At 39.6% G+C, this 16,769-nt stretch overlaps 1 protein-coding gene across 10 annotated transcripts in view; it reads right to left on the reverse strand.

Moving 5' to 3' along the window:
* The window catches only part of LOC120565065 (discs large homolog 1-like protein), a 122,675-nt gene that overhangs the window by 34,174 nt on the left and 71,732 nt on the right, over positions 1 to 16,769 (reverse strand). For all 10 annotated transcript variants that reach the window (XM_039810395.1, XM_039810397.1, XM_039810396.1 and 7 more), the window contains 5 exons: positions 15,751 to 15,887; positions 14,845 to 14,989; positions 13,727 to 13,859; positions 10,933 to 11,089; positions 10,049 to 10,151 (listed from right to left, as the gene is read on the reverse strand). In XM_039810395.1, coding sequence (XP_039666329.1) covers positions 10,049 to 10,151; positions 10,933 to 11,089; positions 13,727 to 13,859; positions 14,845 to 14,989; positions 15,751 to 15,887 — 675 coding nt within the window. The remainder of the gene's footprint in view (positions 1 to 10,048; positions 10,152 to 10,932; positions 11,090 to 13,726; positions 13,860 to 14,844; positions 14,990 to 15,750; positions 15,888 to 16,769) is intronic.

Raw genomic sequence — 16,769 nt, forward strand, 5'->3', positions numbered from 1 at the left:
TGATGTCAGTGACTGCAGGCTAACCTTAGTAGCTAGCGCTAGCTAGTATCTAGCTAGTAGCACGACATAATGATTATAATACATACATTGTTTATTTAGATAAGCATGTAAAAACACAATGTTTAATGTTAGTGTATATTTTAGACAATGAAACGGCGAGTTCATGAGTCACGTATACCATGGATGTATTATGAGAACGAACTATACTTGTAAGAGACACTAGAGAGAAGCTAGAGAGACACTAGAGAGTAGCAACGTGCATGTTGCTACCGGTAGATACAACAACACAAACTAGCGCTAGCTACTAAGGTTAGCCTGCAGTCATTGACATCAACAGTCATCAACGAATTGTATTAACTAGTAATGCTTATCAAAATAAACGATGGATGTATTTAGACAACCAAGGAGATGTAATCATTATGTCCTAGCTAGATACTAGCTAGCGCTAGCTACTAAGGTTAGCCTTGTTTGTTGGATTTGTACTGTAGTCATTTCTCTAGCTGTCAGTGTCTCCAGGCTACATGGCCCAGGCTACATCAATATGGCTTTCATGTGCTCACACAAAAGTTTTGCGTGCTCACACGAAAAAGTTTTTTCAGAGAGAGAGAGAGAGAGAGAGAGAGAGAGAGAGAGACAGAAGGAAGAAAGGAGGGGAACAGAGGAGGAAGGAATACAGAGAAAAGAGAAAGAAGGAGGGAGGGAGGCATAGAGAAAGAGAGGGAGGGAGACAGGAAGGAGGGATACAGACAGAGGGAGGGAGTGAGGGAGACAGACAGATAAGGAGACAGACAGACAGAAGTGGAACGAAAAGGATATAGACTGATGTTCATAGTTAGTTTAGTTAGTTGAATACTACAGTATTAAAGTGGACTGTCTGTGAAAGGGTTGTCATGGTTACTAAGTGCCTGGGCCTATGTTTATAAACATCTCTTTGATGTCTGTGATGAGATCTCTCGCACCTGCTCTTAATATGTCTCCTGTAGCACAGCGCAGCAATTCAGACACTGAGAGCAAGCTCTCAAATGAAGGCTCAGGCTGCTAAAACGATAACTGCTATCAGTCAAATGACGTCATCCTGAGCACCACAAGGCCTTTGTGAACGTATCGGTATAAAATTTATGTTGATAAACTTAAAAATGTGGGCATATCAGCGATTTAAAAAAGTGGTTCATTCTGCATTTCGCTTGGAAATGCTAAGAAAGTTATACAGGAGAGTGGATGGAGGCAGTTGTGTTACTCTTGTCATTTGGAAGCTCAACCAGCCAAAAGTAAAGAGTGTATCACACAACTGAGCAGATTGGCTGAAACTAGACAAAAATACCTACGTTTTGATGTATAAATTGTGTATGACAAGTAGATATTGTGGGCGTGAGAGCAATTTATAGAGAAGGGACAAAGATAATTGTTTCGAAGCTTCACACTCTAGAATGATGATGTCATCACTCTAAACTGCCCTCACCTCAATCCTGAAGGATTTGAAGCATGCTCTCATTGACTTCAATGTTAAAAAAAAGTGATAAAGGTCCAATATGTAATATTTGTACTGTAATAAATCCAAAAATGACACCAATGCCTCATCAGATATTAAGGAAACATGTTAAACTGAAATACTATCTTTTCTGACAACAATGCTAATGTCAGTATTTTTTCTTTTTGAAATTTACATTCCGTGACGGAATTTATGTTTATGTTTTGGTCTGTGTGTTGTTATCAACGGCCCAGTTTGACAGCCAGGCCGGGTTGCCAGATATACCTGTAAAAACGTAAACCCAGCGCGCTACAGCTGTAACGGTAGTACAGCCATGAAAGCAGCACACAAACGAACAGGATCAACAGAGATAGATTCTACCCGACCTAAAAAAAAAGAAAACAGCATGTTTCTAACAGTTGCGTGACCAGAGACGTAACAACCCCATGGTAAATATTGGAGATGCATTTGAAAGATGGAGACAGCTTAGATCCCAAAAGGACGCAGAATTGGCTTATTTCCTCCTGAACAGGTAAGCATAGCTTCAGGCTAATTTATCACAGCCACTAGGGACGGGCATTTTATGTCATTTCAACATTTGTGTACTCACATTGAATTATATAGCTAGAGTACCCGAGTTGGTTACTCGCAAAAACAATTGAGACATAGCCAGTAAAGTGATCCCGACTGGTCCTGGCTAACGCCGCCATGCTAACCCTGTTAACTGCTAACGTTACCGGGAGGACCAGGCAAGCAGCCCATGGCTGTTTACAACGTGTAGTTCAGCGGCTGGAGCCGACAACGGTGAGTTATTTTAAGCCACGAGAGGGGGGCTGTAAATCGGAAAGAGAGGACTGTGAGTTTGCAGTGTGTTTAGCGATGTTGCCGTAATTCTAAGCCAATGAAGTGTGTTCCGTCGGCAAGGTAGTGGTATTTTTAGCGTTTCGTATTGTAATTCTAAGCCGAGGAAGTGTGTCTGACTGGCGTGTGGAGAGGACGGTGAGGTTGTTGTGTTTTTAGCGGTTCATACTGTAATTTTTAGCCGAAAAAGTGTGTCCGTCAGTTGGTTACAGAGCTCCGCGTGAGCACGGGCTTTTATGACTGTCAATATAGCCAGCATATAACATTAGCTACTCCACTGTGCTGTGGAGTAATGTCTGGCTATGTGAGACTAGCATCTAACGTTAGCTACTCTGCTGTGCTGTGGAGTAATGTCTGGCTATGTGAGACTAGCATCTAACGTTAGCTACTCTGCTGTGCTGTGAAGTAATGTCTGGCTATGTGAGAAAAGCGTCTAGCAACATTGTTGTGAATGCTGCGGTCTCAGCCTGGCAACCCCCGTGAACTTCGAGTCTGGGCAGGAGGGGGCTGGGGAAACGACTCTCCAGTATTTTTAACTGGTAGTGCAGTAACTATTTTAACCGCTAGCTGCCAGTATTACATACAATATTACATATTGCACCTTTAAAAAGCTTAATATTTTAAAAAGTATAAATAGTAGAAAAAAAGTTGAAGAAGTCCCATCATTAGCTGAAAGAGCTGAACATTTGAAAAGTTGAATGGTTTTAATAGCTGAAAGTATGCAGAAGTTACGCAGAGCCAAAAAACGTACGGAATAAAATTAAGAAGTTTATAAAGAACCGAATAACAATAGTTGGAATGCTGTTGAACAGCATTCCCACTAATTACTAATGTTAACTAGCATGTTAGTTAGCAATAATTAGCCTGTGCCTATGTTATCTCCTTACGTATACCTACGCTCTCTGTCTCTGTAAGATTGGGAATGATTGAGATTTCTCTTGGCACAGCTACCAGAAGACTTACAACTTTCAGACAGGTTGCTCACGTCACATTTACGTTGTCTCTCTCAGTTGGAGGCTGCGCAGTAACGCTCAGCGATCACCGGAAAAGTGCTTCTAATATCCTTCACTGGTCTCCGTCCAGAGCAACGGGATCTGTTGGTCCAGTTTATATACTGTCTATGGCTCCATCTCTGCCTAAGGCCAACTGCTCAGGGCTACATTAGCCACTACTAGCATAACACTCCCAAGTCCTTTGGCCAAAGTGTCAGTGTTTGGGTTGCATTGTGGGTAATATAGGCACCAGGATTTGACAAGGAAGAAGAATGTGTAGAACATAATGACAAAATCTCTGGTTCTACTACATTAATTTTGATCCTTTTTTTGTTAGAGAAGAATGCTAAATCAGTGAAGGACTCTTTCGTGCTAATGTTTGAAAGGTTCCTTGTCCTGTCATGTGTTTTACTACCCTCCTTTGTAAATAACTTTGTGCTCCTTGTTTGATAAGTGTTAAATAAACGAAACATGTTGATAAAGGGTAACGTTAAAGTTACAAAACACTGTGATCTCCACATTTTGGGTTCAGAGCTAGTGTGCAAAACTTTATCATGCATGTCGTTATCTTTCTTGACGTAACACTACTTGTAAGTGAGGTGGCTGCAAAAATGAGGACAGATTTTCATAAACTGGATCATTTTGGTGAGTGGAAATTTGGACAATGACTCACTACAGTTTGAGAATAGGATTCATTTTCTCCACTCACATCTCCTTACCCAAATGCTGCTCACATTTTAAAGCCTCTGTAAGTACATTACAAACACTGAGTGCACTGGAATCACAGGCTCAAATACTAGATAATATAAAAGAAAATAAGTCTGTTTTTCATAATTTGGCTAATGATTAATTTATAACAAAATTAAATCTGTTAATCTAGCATGCTCATAAATTGCTCCTAATTCATCAAAATGCATTTTAAGTGAAGTTTATTCGTATTCATATGAATTTGGGTACAAACACATTTTGGAGCCACAGGACTGATAAACAAAATTGGCCTAAAATAAGCCTGAAATGTGATGAGGTATGTCGGCAGTACCAATGCAGCATGACAAACACTCTCTATCTGCTGTACTTCAAATAAGCACAGATCTATATCTGCTGCGTCAGCTAAAATCAACTGTCTCTGCCCAAGCACGCATGCATGCGCGTGCACGCTCACCCACCCACCCACGCCCACGCGCGCGCACACACACACACACAAACAAACAAACACACACACACACACACAGGAGCAGTTCTGTACTGTGCCAAGCTGTGTTGTGTTTGGGTACACCGGGTTCCATATTTAATATAAATAACAGGAGGAGACCTGCACACATGGCGAGAGAGACACTTTTCCTCTCCTGGTGGAGGTCATTATGAGTTCCTCTCTCATTGGCAGGAAGTGTGTGTGAAGCACTGCTGGTCACCACATGCTATCGCCACGGGAACGGGACAAACATGGACCTCAGATTGACACACAAACACACACACACACACACACACACACACACACACACACACACACACACACACACACACATAGTGCTGACCAAAGCCCAGCGTGGACAGAAGGTTTGATATAGAGTTCATTCAACAGTGACTAATGAGAGTCACGACACAGACAGACACATCCACGCACACACACACACAATCTTAGACTAACCTATCCTTTTTGAAGGCTAGCAGTTAAGCTTAACATCATTAAATGTCAGAGTACATCTAGGTTCTTTACTGTTGAGCAGGAAAAACCTTGAACTTTAAAACCAGGCTGCAGCGAATCCGGCCAGCTGGACCACCTCCGACACCTACTGTGTACTGTAAGATTCCCAATATAGCACCAAACAGAAACAGAGCTGGGCCAAGCTAAGCCAAACCAACAGAACATCAAACCATTTTCACACTTTGAATAATCAAGCATCTGCAGGATACGAAAAATTAAGTTTTTTTTTGTTTTTTTACTTTTTAAATGAACAGCAAACATGTACAATTCTTGGCATAACTGAAAATAAATCTTTGAAAAGCTTGCTCCTTTGCGAATATTTTAAATCTATTTCAGTAGCCTCCTCTTGATCCATAAGTTTAGTATGTTCAAAACGATCATTGCTTCACCAATAATAATATGTTACTTGTGACCAGATACATTGACAATGGCGACACCATGTCCTCCCGGAGTTGTGCCTTTTGTCATAAGTTTTGTTTTCAATAACTTGGTAAACAGTGGCAGTAAGCAAACAGCTACATGCAAGGTGGATGGCACCAAGATAAATGCAGCCTGATCAACAACGTCGAACTTCATCAGGCATCTCAAAACGCACCCAGATAGGTCAGTCACTTGATAACGTGAAAGAGACGTTACATTTAGCATATCTCGTCACAGGTAAGCTAACCATCGCAAAGTGTTGTGCTAGTGCTGGGAACAGGCAAATTGTATCTTCATAGTTAGTAGTTGCTGAGGCTCAGACATCCATGGCGCACAGGAGGCGGGACGCACGGATCCATCTCCCCAGGAACAAACGCTGTGTCGGGTGGGCAAACTCATGTGATGCGTAATTGATCCCTTGGATGATTTGTAGGCTATTAAGTGAACAAGGTGTACCCCAGTCCACCAAACACTGGGTCTTAATTCTGCACATATTTCTGTTACTGTAGTCCTATTTACTATTTCATTATTTCATCCATGCGAGGTGCAGCAGATCCGTGTGCACTGTCACCTGCCGTGGAGACGCTGGACTCACTAACCTCTCCTCCTCTGAGTCGGGTCTCCCTCGCGCTGGACTCAGTTTCACTGAGCGTACTAACACTTAGAAAATAAATGGCATTACATCAGTGAGTTCAAACTGCTTCTTGTGTGTAATTTGGACTGACACTGAGATGCATGTTGTTCTGTAACTGGTGTGGCGCTGCCACTATTCTCTTGATTTCCACTTCGACATTAGACATTTTTTGGAGTGAAAGAGATGTTACATTTAGCATACAGTACAGGCCAAAAGTTTTGGACACACCGTCATTCAATGTGTTTCTTTATTTTCATGACTATTTACATTGTAGATTCTCACTGAAGGCATCAAAACTATGAATGAACACATTATGTACTTAACAAAAAAGTGTGAAATAGCTGAAAACATGTCTTATATTTTAGATTCTTCAAAGTAGCCACCCTTTGCTTTTTTTGATAACTCTGCAAACCCTTGGTGTTCTCTCAATGAGCTTCATGAGGTAGTCACCTGAAATGGTTTTCACTTCACAGGTGTGCTTTGTCAGGGTTAATTAGTGAAATGTTCTCCCTTATTAATAAAAAAGCAAGGGGTGGCTACTTTGAAGAATCTAAAATATAAGACATGTTTTCAGTTATTTCACACTTTTTCACAAGTACATAATTCCATATGTGTTCATTCATAGTTTTGATGCCTTCAGTGAGAATCTACAATGTAAATAGTCATGAAAATAAAAAGGAAACGCATTGAATGAGAAGGTGTGTCCAAACTTTTGGCCTGTACTGTATATCATCACAGGTAACAAGCTAACCATCGCAAAGTGTTGTGCTAATGCTGGGAACATGCAAATTGTATCTTTATAGTTGTATCCATATGATGTGACAGACTTAGGTTAATATTTCACCAGGTCCGAGGACTAGAGGGATGTGTTAAGTAGAGCCCATAAAGTTATCCTACAACTGATTTTGATACTGTACTGTATGGATGGTAGCTACAGCACATGCTTTGAATTCATAATATTTAACAATACAGTGTTAGGGACAGATCAGATGGCCAGTGACTTGTGAACATCTCTGCTTGTGACAGAACCTTTTGGATCATACTAAACATAATAGCAGAGAAATGAATTACACTTCAGGAGTGGATCATTAGGGGTAGGGTTACACTTACATTGTCTCCTTAAATTTTTTTCCTTTGTCTACTCTACAGCCAATCAAATCTTTGTATAAAGTAATGTTAGCATTCTATCGTGAGGCAAATTAGCTTTCCTGCTTAAGTCTCCTTTCTAACTTACAAACATGAACACAGGTCTTCTCCTGCACTTTGTTAAATGAGCATCAAAACACGTACACTGCTAACCTCAGTTTGCAGGCAATATAACCAATTAGCTGCTCAGCTGCAGCACATTTAACAGCATGTCGGGGTGATCCTTACTCTTCAAAATCACTAACAACATGCTGTCTACCCATGACATACAGCGCAATTGTATTTACATGGTCTCTTGTTTTCCTGGCAGAGGTCAGCCTACTAGCTACTGTCAATCAAACACAGACACTCCCTTCATGCCGGCCAAAATAAAAAAAAAAAACCTTTCTACTTTTTAATAATGAATCAAAAACACATTTATAAAACATGCTGACTTGAAAAGGGATGGCTAAATGTGATTTCAGTTAGACACCTTTGAAGCCTCCATGCGGTAAATTTGGGATATTCAAAGATTTCTGTGGAAGTATTCCTTTCTTAGGGTGCTGTCCATGGTGCTGATCCTACTTAACCCGGACACCAACAAAATCCTGAAATGTGCCACTGTTCTTGCTGGTATTTCTACCCAAGGAGTAACCATGTACAACCAATCACCAGGCAAACAACATATGACCATAATCCAGCTGTGTGCACCTAACATTCATAAGTACAGTGCTCTCTACAGACTGCTTAGGTTTGAGAATCCCCTCTCGAGAGACACCAGTGAATTTAAGCAGAGCTATAGCTAGAGCAAGAGCTTGCATGAACAGGTTGCAGCTATTTAATGAAGCAGAATTTTTTTTTTTTATCATTATTCTCAAAATGTCGCAAAATTGAAAATCAAAGGAACTACTGTTTAATTGCTTGTTTAATTGCTTAAATGAGGGATTTCCTTGCTTGTTTGATCGAAGCACATTTAGCGCCTGGTATTTCCTTCTTGTTGCAATATCAATTTAACCTACATCATGACATAGAGAAAATAAGCTTTATCTATATAAACTTTCGTCTTTTGAAATTAGAATGCATAATCCATATATCATGCTTGTACGACCTTTTGGAATTACATACATCTGTTTCAGCATGATGTATGGATTATATCCCTACTTTATGCTGTTTCCATGAGATTTGAATACATTTGCATACACTAGCTGCTGAAGAACTTCATTATGTCCTGACAGTGCCTTCCACATCTTAGTGACTCTTGCCCCCTTCTGGGAGTTGCACATCCATTTGTATCCATATCTGGGCTGGGAATACCATCCTCCATATGCATTTACCTTAACCCTAATTACTCTGCATTGTGTCTTTGTGATTTTCTGCCTTAAATACACTGCTTTCTTCCAAATGTTGTAGCTCTCCCCAGTAAAATAATGTTGCTGACACTTCTCTCCTTAAATTCTCGTACTCACATTTTTTCAGTTGCCTCCTCCGAGGCTCCGGATTCAAACTGTTGACTCAATTTATTTATCACAGAATACCTGCTGTCTTTTTCATGCTCTTCAAAGTCTTCCCTCTCATGGTCATTTAAGTACCAAACCTTATAAAACCTTAACAAACTGTTTCATAAGTGTTTGAGGCCTTTATACATACACTTTTGCCAATTGACTGACTTCCCTCTTCTCCTCTCACTATTCTTTAGCACAGAGCCTTGTCCTGACCTGACGAAATAAAACCTGGATAATAGTGGGTCCACTTTTGAATCAAGCCATTGTTTTGGATTAACCTTTAAACTTGTTACTCATCAACAACAGGCATCTCAAGATAAAGAATCCATACAGTATACTGTACTGTATGCAGGGAATGTGCAGGATGTTCAAAATGTGATAGACTATGCTACCCAGAATTAAAATGAACACAATTAATAAGTTAACATAACATCTAATTATTAAACATATGTAGGTGAATTAAATAATTTTATAGGGCTGAGAACTAAATTTATTTATGAGTTAAAAAAATACATTTCCCCTTAGGTGTTTTTAAGGACCTGCAATCCTGTGTACCGTATTATACTCTGGTCTTGCTTTTAAGAACAGCTCTCTGACTGAATAATACATGGCTGATACCAGAAGGGGACCAGTGGACCTGATGTTGTGTAACTGTGTGTGCATTTGTATCTGTGTTACACTCAGGCCCCCGACCATGACAGCATCCCATTAGCTGAGCCAATCAGCAGTTATAACCTGGTTTCCTGGGTTACAGCATTCCCAGACACTCCCAGTAGAGAAACTACAGCTCACTCTGTCTCAGTGTGTGTGTGTGTGTGTGTGTGTGTGTGTGTGTGTGTGTGTGTGTGTGTGTGTGTGTGTGTGTGTGTGTGTGTGTGTGAATTTCCGAAACTTCAGCATATAAAAGCATGAGAAAATGTTCCCTTTAATTACTATTCAGCAGCTATTACTATTACTGAAAAGTAAACCATAACATAACATAACTAACTAATAAAACACAATATGATACCTTGTGTATGATCTCCTTTTCTCCTTTTCTTTATCTGATAGCTGCTTCAAATCTCAAATGCCATTTATGTTGGCTTTATTAATTATTTTCTACACCCACAAACAGTCTTTTAAACATAAAACACCTTTTATTAACTTTTGGGCATTCCTGCAGTAACTGTATGTGGCAGCAATACACTGATTACAGAAGAAGAAGAAGAAGAAGAAGAAGAAGAAGAAGAAGAAGAAGAAGAAGAAGATGAAGAAGAAGAACCAGATTCTATTAATAATTGTTTATATGTGAATCTGTACATGAAATGGATGCCAATGTACTGGGTTTATCTGAGTACTCACCCTCAGGTCTGTACTGCGCTACTATGGTAACAGTCTGTCCTGCGTTCTTCAGAGCTGCTGCTGCCTGCTCATGTGTTGCACTGGACAAGTCCACACCGTTCACCTACACACACACGCACACACGCCACGCACGCACGCACGCACGCACGCACGCACGCACACACACACACACACACACACACACACACACACACACATTAGAGCCCATGGCTTGGATCAATAGTAATAAATGTATAGCGAGATGAGCACACCATTAAGAACACTGTACATCTTGGTGGGTCAATAACACAGATGACTAGTCATGTGTATGTTTAAATGGGTAGTATGTGTGCACTTTGTGAAGGCTTATTTAATGCATAAAATCATTCCATGTCAGTGCTTTTATCATAAAACAGTGACAGTCATTGTGCAGTGATTATGAGTGCCTCTGCAGACTGTGGACTAAATCCTGTTTGAATCCTGTCTGAAGATAATTAAAGCAATATTTTTACTTTAGTTGAACACAAAACACAGCGTTACACACACACACATCCCCCATCAGCCAACAGTGGTGACTGGTAATGTGCAGAGAAAACGATATCAGTTATGTGAAATGTCAGCAAATTCAGATTGCTGTAGAAACTGAATGAATGCAAACATGCATCAAAATATTCAGCTTCAGCGGAATGTTCACAGTGACTCTGAGAGTCGTGACACCACATCAATGATGTACAGAGAAAACAGAGTTTCTAGAGAAAAATAAACAGACAGAATGACTCCCTTGATAACCCTATAGAACCTATACAGCAATAATGGTGGAACTTTGAGTTATTAATCATAGTTATGGTGACAGTGCTTGTCTTATATATTAGTGTGTATTGTTTGTGGTAGGTTTTAGCTCATACCGACAGGATGCGGTCTCCCTTTTGTAGCTCCCCACAGAGATCAGCTGGACCTCCAGCGAGAATAAAGGAGATGAAGATTCCCTCTCCATCCTCCCCTCCAACAATGTTAAAACCGAGGCCTGTGGACCCCCGCTGGAGCACAAGCCGCCTGGGTTCCCTGGAAGAAACATAAATTAAACAAACACACTGCGTTAGGGTAAAACATGATGGTATCCAACGTTGTAGCACAAATAATAATTCATAATTACAGTTTCTTTTTATCTGTTTTGTAGGCATCTTAGTGTAAGATGACATTTAATCAATCAGTTACGACTTTTGCTACTCAAAGTTTAGCTAATGTTTAGTTGTGACACCTGTCCAACCACAGTCTAAGAACCAGTGACAAGTGTATGAATAAAAAAAATATCAGTGATACATAGTCTGTTGTATAAGCTGAAAAAGGTACGGTCTCCAATGTAGGAGAAGGGAATTTAAAAATTAGGATCATTCACCACGATGACCAGCAGATGTCAGTATTGCACTGTCTCTGTGTTGTTGGAACGCCACAGTTTGTCTTACACTTCTGAACTGGGTTTTACCGATAAGTGGTTTACTTATTTAGTAAATCAGCATAACTTGAATGTCTTTCGAACAGTGGAAGTAAACAAGAGCAAATGCAGAAAATCCAAGTCAACACAAGGCAAAACATGATAATACATATTTAATATAGAACTGAAATCATGTCCATGTTATTTTGAAGAAACCACTGGAACATCATGTCATCCTCACTTAAAATATTGGATGAAAACAATCATGTAAGTGCAGCAGCAATTCGAGGATCCAAGAGCAGACTATTTATAAATAATCTAATAAATAATCCATCCACTGTACATACAGTATGTGAAATTTTGGTTTGACCACTCTTTAGCCCCTCTGACTGAAATGGTTCTAACCAGGGATGCACAGATCGTAAAACCACTGGATCACTATCCAGACCTGACAGATCCACATTAATTGTCAATGTCATAACAATTATGTTTCAACTATTAGTTACATTCATTACGGTGGGCTGGCGACTCCCTTTTTAATGCCACAGCAATCCTGGCCTCATGCTACCTTTCATAGAAATGGTCCCAAAAACTTCCATGCAGTGTGGTAGAGGATACAGATAATACATTTGGGAAAATGAGAGCACTGGTAATTGGTTTTGACAGATACCCTGAGTTAAGGTACTGGCATCGGTATCATGAGGAAAAAGGTTGAATCGGTGCATCCCTCGTTCTACAGCACAAATTAATAAATGATCACATCTTTCACCTGATATCTCCTGCTTGGAGAAAAGAATGATCTTAAATTTGTGCACACTCAGTGGACACCTTTTAAACCCTCAAATATTGCATCAATATTTGCATGAGAAACTAATTATAGAGCGAAGAGAGAGTAAGAGATGAAAGGGAGAATAAAGGAGAGCTACAAACACAGAGAAAAAAGAAGGGCAGACATCAAAATGACCATTCTGCAGTCGGTCTGTGGCTTATCAGATTTATTACTATTAAGGCACACTGATTGGCCCTGACGGTTATGACTAAAATGAGTCATATTCTGGTAACCACGGTGACGCAAGTTTAGCGACGAGGGCTGTGACAGGCTGTAATCCGTCCATTAAAATGGATTAAAGACAGTAGAGCAGCACTGAGAATGTATCTGCATGTGTGTACAAATGTGACCTGAGTTGCCAGACCAAATTCACATTGCCATCTGCCTTTTCCTGCCACACACACAAACACACAAACACACACACACACACACGCCACAGCAGCAGGAGCAGCAGAGCGAGCAGGCAGGGACAGAGGTTACTCAGTGTATTTTGGGCTCTCTAGGGACTCTGTTTCCCAATCTGTGGTCTCGCATTGGCAGACCTATTTCCACAGTGCTGAGGAGTACCCGATCTGGTGTCGTGGACCTCTTTGAGGGCCACTTAGGACCTCAGAGGGGGACATGGGGGAATCAATAAAGGACAGGAGAAAGAAGAACACGAACATCCTCTAAACAGCTTGATTTACATTTCTTTAGATAGTTGATATCTAATAATAATTCAGATAGCTGCAAAATGTTATAGAAATACATCAATAGTGATGAATTATTTTTGGCTGACACACTTTGCAATAAGAAGTTTGACATTTTTTAAAGTAATGATGTGATACTGACCTAACTTCATTACATATACATAGCTTCTGTTACTGCATGTACATCTCTAGTAGAGTTGAAAGTCCAGTAGTTAAAATGTATCCAAATATTATCAAACGCATTAACTATTGGGGAATCTAACAAATTTCAATAGGGGACCAATTGCAATATAATGCTAACTTCTCACTGTAAGCCCATATTAACCCAATTAATATAACAATTTCAAAAACATACTACATGTCATATATTTATTTTATGTCTGCTTGTTCCGCCATCTTTTTTAAATAAAAAGTAATTCATATTTATATTGAGTTTAATATAATTCAAACCTGAGACATTTTCTAATGTAAAATATTACAGTATGTCTTATAGAAACATTATAAATATGTAGATATGCAAAGTTTTTATACACATTAAGTCCCTATGTATATATGTATTAACCTTACATATTTGGTTATCTTTAGAAAACCCTCAATGGAATTGAAAAAATAATGAATATTTATATATTTTATTGAACTCAATGTTCAGGGGTCGGATTCTACAGAAAAAGTCTCTAGTAACAATCAGAGAAACATGTTTGGTTTGCACTGTCCCATAAATGTGCAGGTGTTTGTGTGTGAGGTCTCACCTGTTGACGTCGTCGTCTCCGGTCATGGCCCTGGGCAATGGGGAGTATCTGGGCGTGGTCAATGGGGCGGGGCTTACAGACTGGCTGCCGCTCATGTAGGGGCTTATATGGTTGTCTTGATGTGGGGAGTACGCTGGAGGAACACACACAATTCCTATTTTACCATACTGTCATACATGAAACATAATTTCATTAATGTCTTCTTAAAAGTGTGTACTTTCACGTACTTTAAGTATGAAACTCATATCCATAAACTCAATCCTCATCTGATTAAATATAGGGTTTCAATCAATCACAGCTCATACTGTATCTTCAAAACAGTTGATGTACTATTTATATGCTCTATAACATGACAACCAACACAACAGCAAAAAAAAAATGTAGGGCAAAGTATATTAACCACTTCACTGAGAGTAATGTATGTATTTATAATGATGACTTCAGAGTTAGGGAAATGTTGAAAAGCCCAAGTCTACACCTTTTTTTACAGTTTGGCGTGAGATTTCTGATGTATAATACATCTGATTCAACATCTGACTGAGCTGCTCCTTATCCACATTGGGGTCTTTACCATCAGCAATAACAACAGCGCAGTCATTTGAAAGCAAAGAAAAAAACGAAAAAAACACTTGCACAACTTTCCCTTTCCTGGTCTTTCTTCTTTCTCTAGCACCTCTAGCATAATACAACTCATGAGACACACACACACACACACACACATACATGTTGCCTTAATTGATTGCTTGTAATGATGGTGGTCTGGGAATTCAAGCTTACTGTGCTGTTGTGGTAGTAAGAGTCTCTGCATACAATCCTAATCCTAATAATAGATGTGTGCTTTCTTATAAACCCACCCATAGCAAAAATAACCACCAACAGCTTTGCTCCTTGCTGTTCTTTATAGTTCAACACCATCTGGCCATAAAAATGCTTCAGCCTCTTGGCTGCAATGATGTGTGCTACATTCACTGGTGCACCAGTTCACTGCAAGTTGTGTCTGATGTTGTGGATAAGTTTACACAGTCTGGAAGATGCCGGATCCCTCGAACCCATGTTAGGAAATGAACCATTGTTATATTATGGGCAAGTCTTGTACTTAGAGGTGTGTGTATACTTACAATTAGTGACGTCGGGTGGAGGGAAGTTGTCATTGATAAAAAGGGAGGCGTGTTTGGCCACGCGGAGGTAAACAACGTCAGAAGTGGACTTCAGGGCAGCCACTGCGTCCTCATGACTCACCTCCTCCAAACAGGCGGCGTTCACCTGGAGACACATGAAGACACATGCTGTATTACCATGTACAGGCACATGTGTATAGACACACAGACAACATGTAGACACCATTATGTCCATACCAGACTGCAGCATAAACATACAGTGTGGATGCTATCATGCAGTTTTGTGGCTGCATCCATAAATATATTGCGTAATTATAACTTAATGGAGAATAAGCTTTAATTATGTTGTATTTATTTTTATGCGAAAAGGTCTGCTGCTGTGTCAAATCACCTTTAACAGGCTCGGATGTAGAGCAGAATAGTAACAATCTGATACAATCATACTCTTGTCCACTGTCCTTCTCTATTACACCTAACATAGTCTTTGAATAGGACATATCCAGTAGGTAATATGTAAGGATCTAATAATGAGGGGCAATGTTTTTGCACAGTTCTCAATTTAAAGTATAAACAAGCAGGAGTCATCCCACAGTTCGTAACATTTCTGTGGAATAATTACATTTCTGACATGTCAATTCAATAAAAGCAATTCATAGCATGCCATGCAGTATTTGGTGCTAATATGGGGCTAATTTACCTGAAATAATATTCTAATCTAAAAGTTGTTCATGCAAACCTCTTCTGTATTGCATTTTATTTCATTTGTGATCTTTCTCAGATAAAAAAAAAGGAAATTGTGTCAATGTCTGATGACAGATGTCTACATACTAGACTCTATAACATTTGCATGATAATAAGTGCAGAAGATACATAAGGTAACAAAGGGTATAAAAAGGTGTTTCTTACAGCCACAAGTTTGTCCCCTATCTGTAGCCGTCCATCTTTGTGTGCAGCCCCTCCCTCGATGACTTTAGTCACGTAGATACTGTTGTCGCCCGGGACATGTTGGTTTCCAACTCCACCTGCTATACTGAATCCTAAACCTGAGAGCAAACATCAACAGGTCATAGATTTGTATGTAACTTCTTGGTTTCCTGAGGATGTTTCTAATGTTTGATATTTTGATTTGCTGCAGTGCTGCATTTTCTTACCCCTGGGCCCTTTTACCAGTTCTGACATTTAGATTTTTTTCTCTGATACAGTACAATTTATAGGGTAGTAAAAAAAAAAAAAAAAAAGAAGCAAATCCAATTAGGTAAACCATACCCTCTCATATTTCACATTTCGCAGCTTTAGTTGCTCTATTATTCTTTTCTTTCACCTGCTCAATCATATTACTGTATCTTTGCTGCTGACTTCCCAGCAGAAATCAGAAAATTGTGCCTCATCATACTTTCGGGCACCAGTTGATGTCTTTATTTTCCTGATGCTTAATCATGCAGGCAGTTAGTTGTAGGAGAGGAGAAGCATGTTAACATCCTCAAACAACATCAAAGCTGAAAGTCAACACTTTTATCGCAAAGTCACTAATCATGTTTCCATCTAATTGTTAAGCGAATTTTAAGCGAACTTTTAAAATGTCGCAAAAAAAGAAGAAAACAATAAAATGTGAATTAGAAGCATTTCCATCAACTGGTTAAGAGCGAATAAATTAGACTACGCAAAGTGTAGTTTCGTCACAAGTTGGGTGTTTGGTGTTTTAAGCCCCCAAAGTCGTCTTCCAGGCAGCGCTGCATGGAAGGCAACCATGAGATGTAATTATTATGTTGTGCTACTAGCTAGCTAGTAGCTAGTGCTAGCTATTAAGGTTAGCCTGCAGTTTCGAGAACAGAGCTTCTCTTAATAACATCCATGCCTTCATCTCTTATCCACGTTACAGGCTTTACAGCATCCATACATCCCTTGGATGTATCATAAGATAATAC

Source organism: Perca fluviatilis, chromosome 9, assembly GCF_010015445.1.
Source record: "Perca fluviatilis chromosome 9, GENO_Pfluv_1.0, whole genome shotgun sequence".
NCBI lineage: Eukaryota > Metazoa > Chordata > Actinopteri > Perciformes > Percidae > Perca > Perca fluviatilis.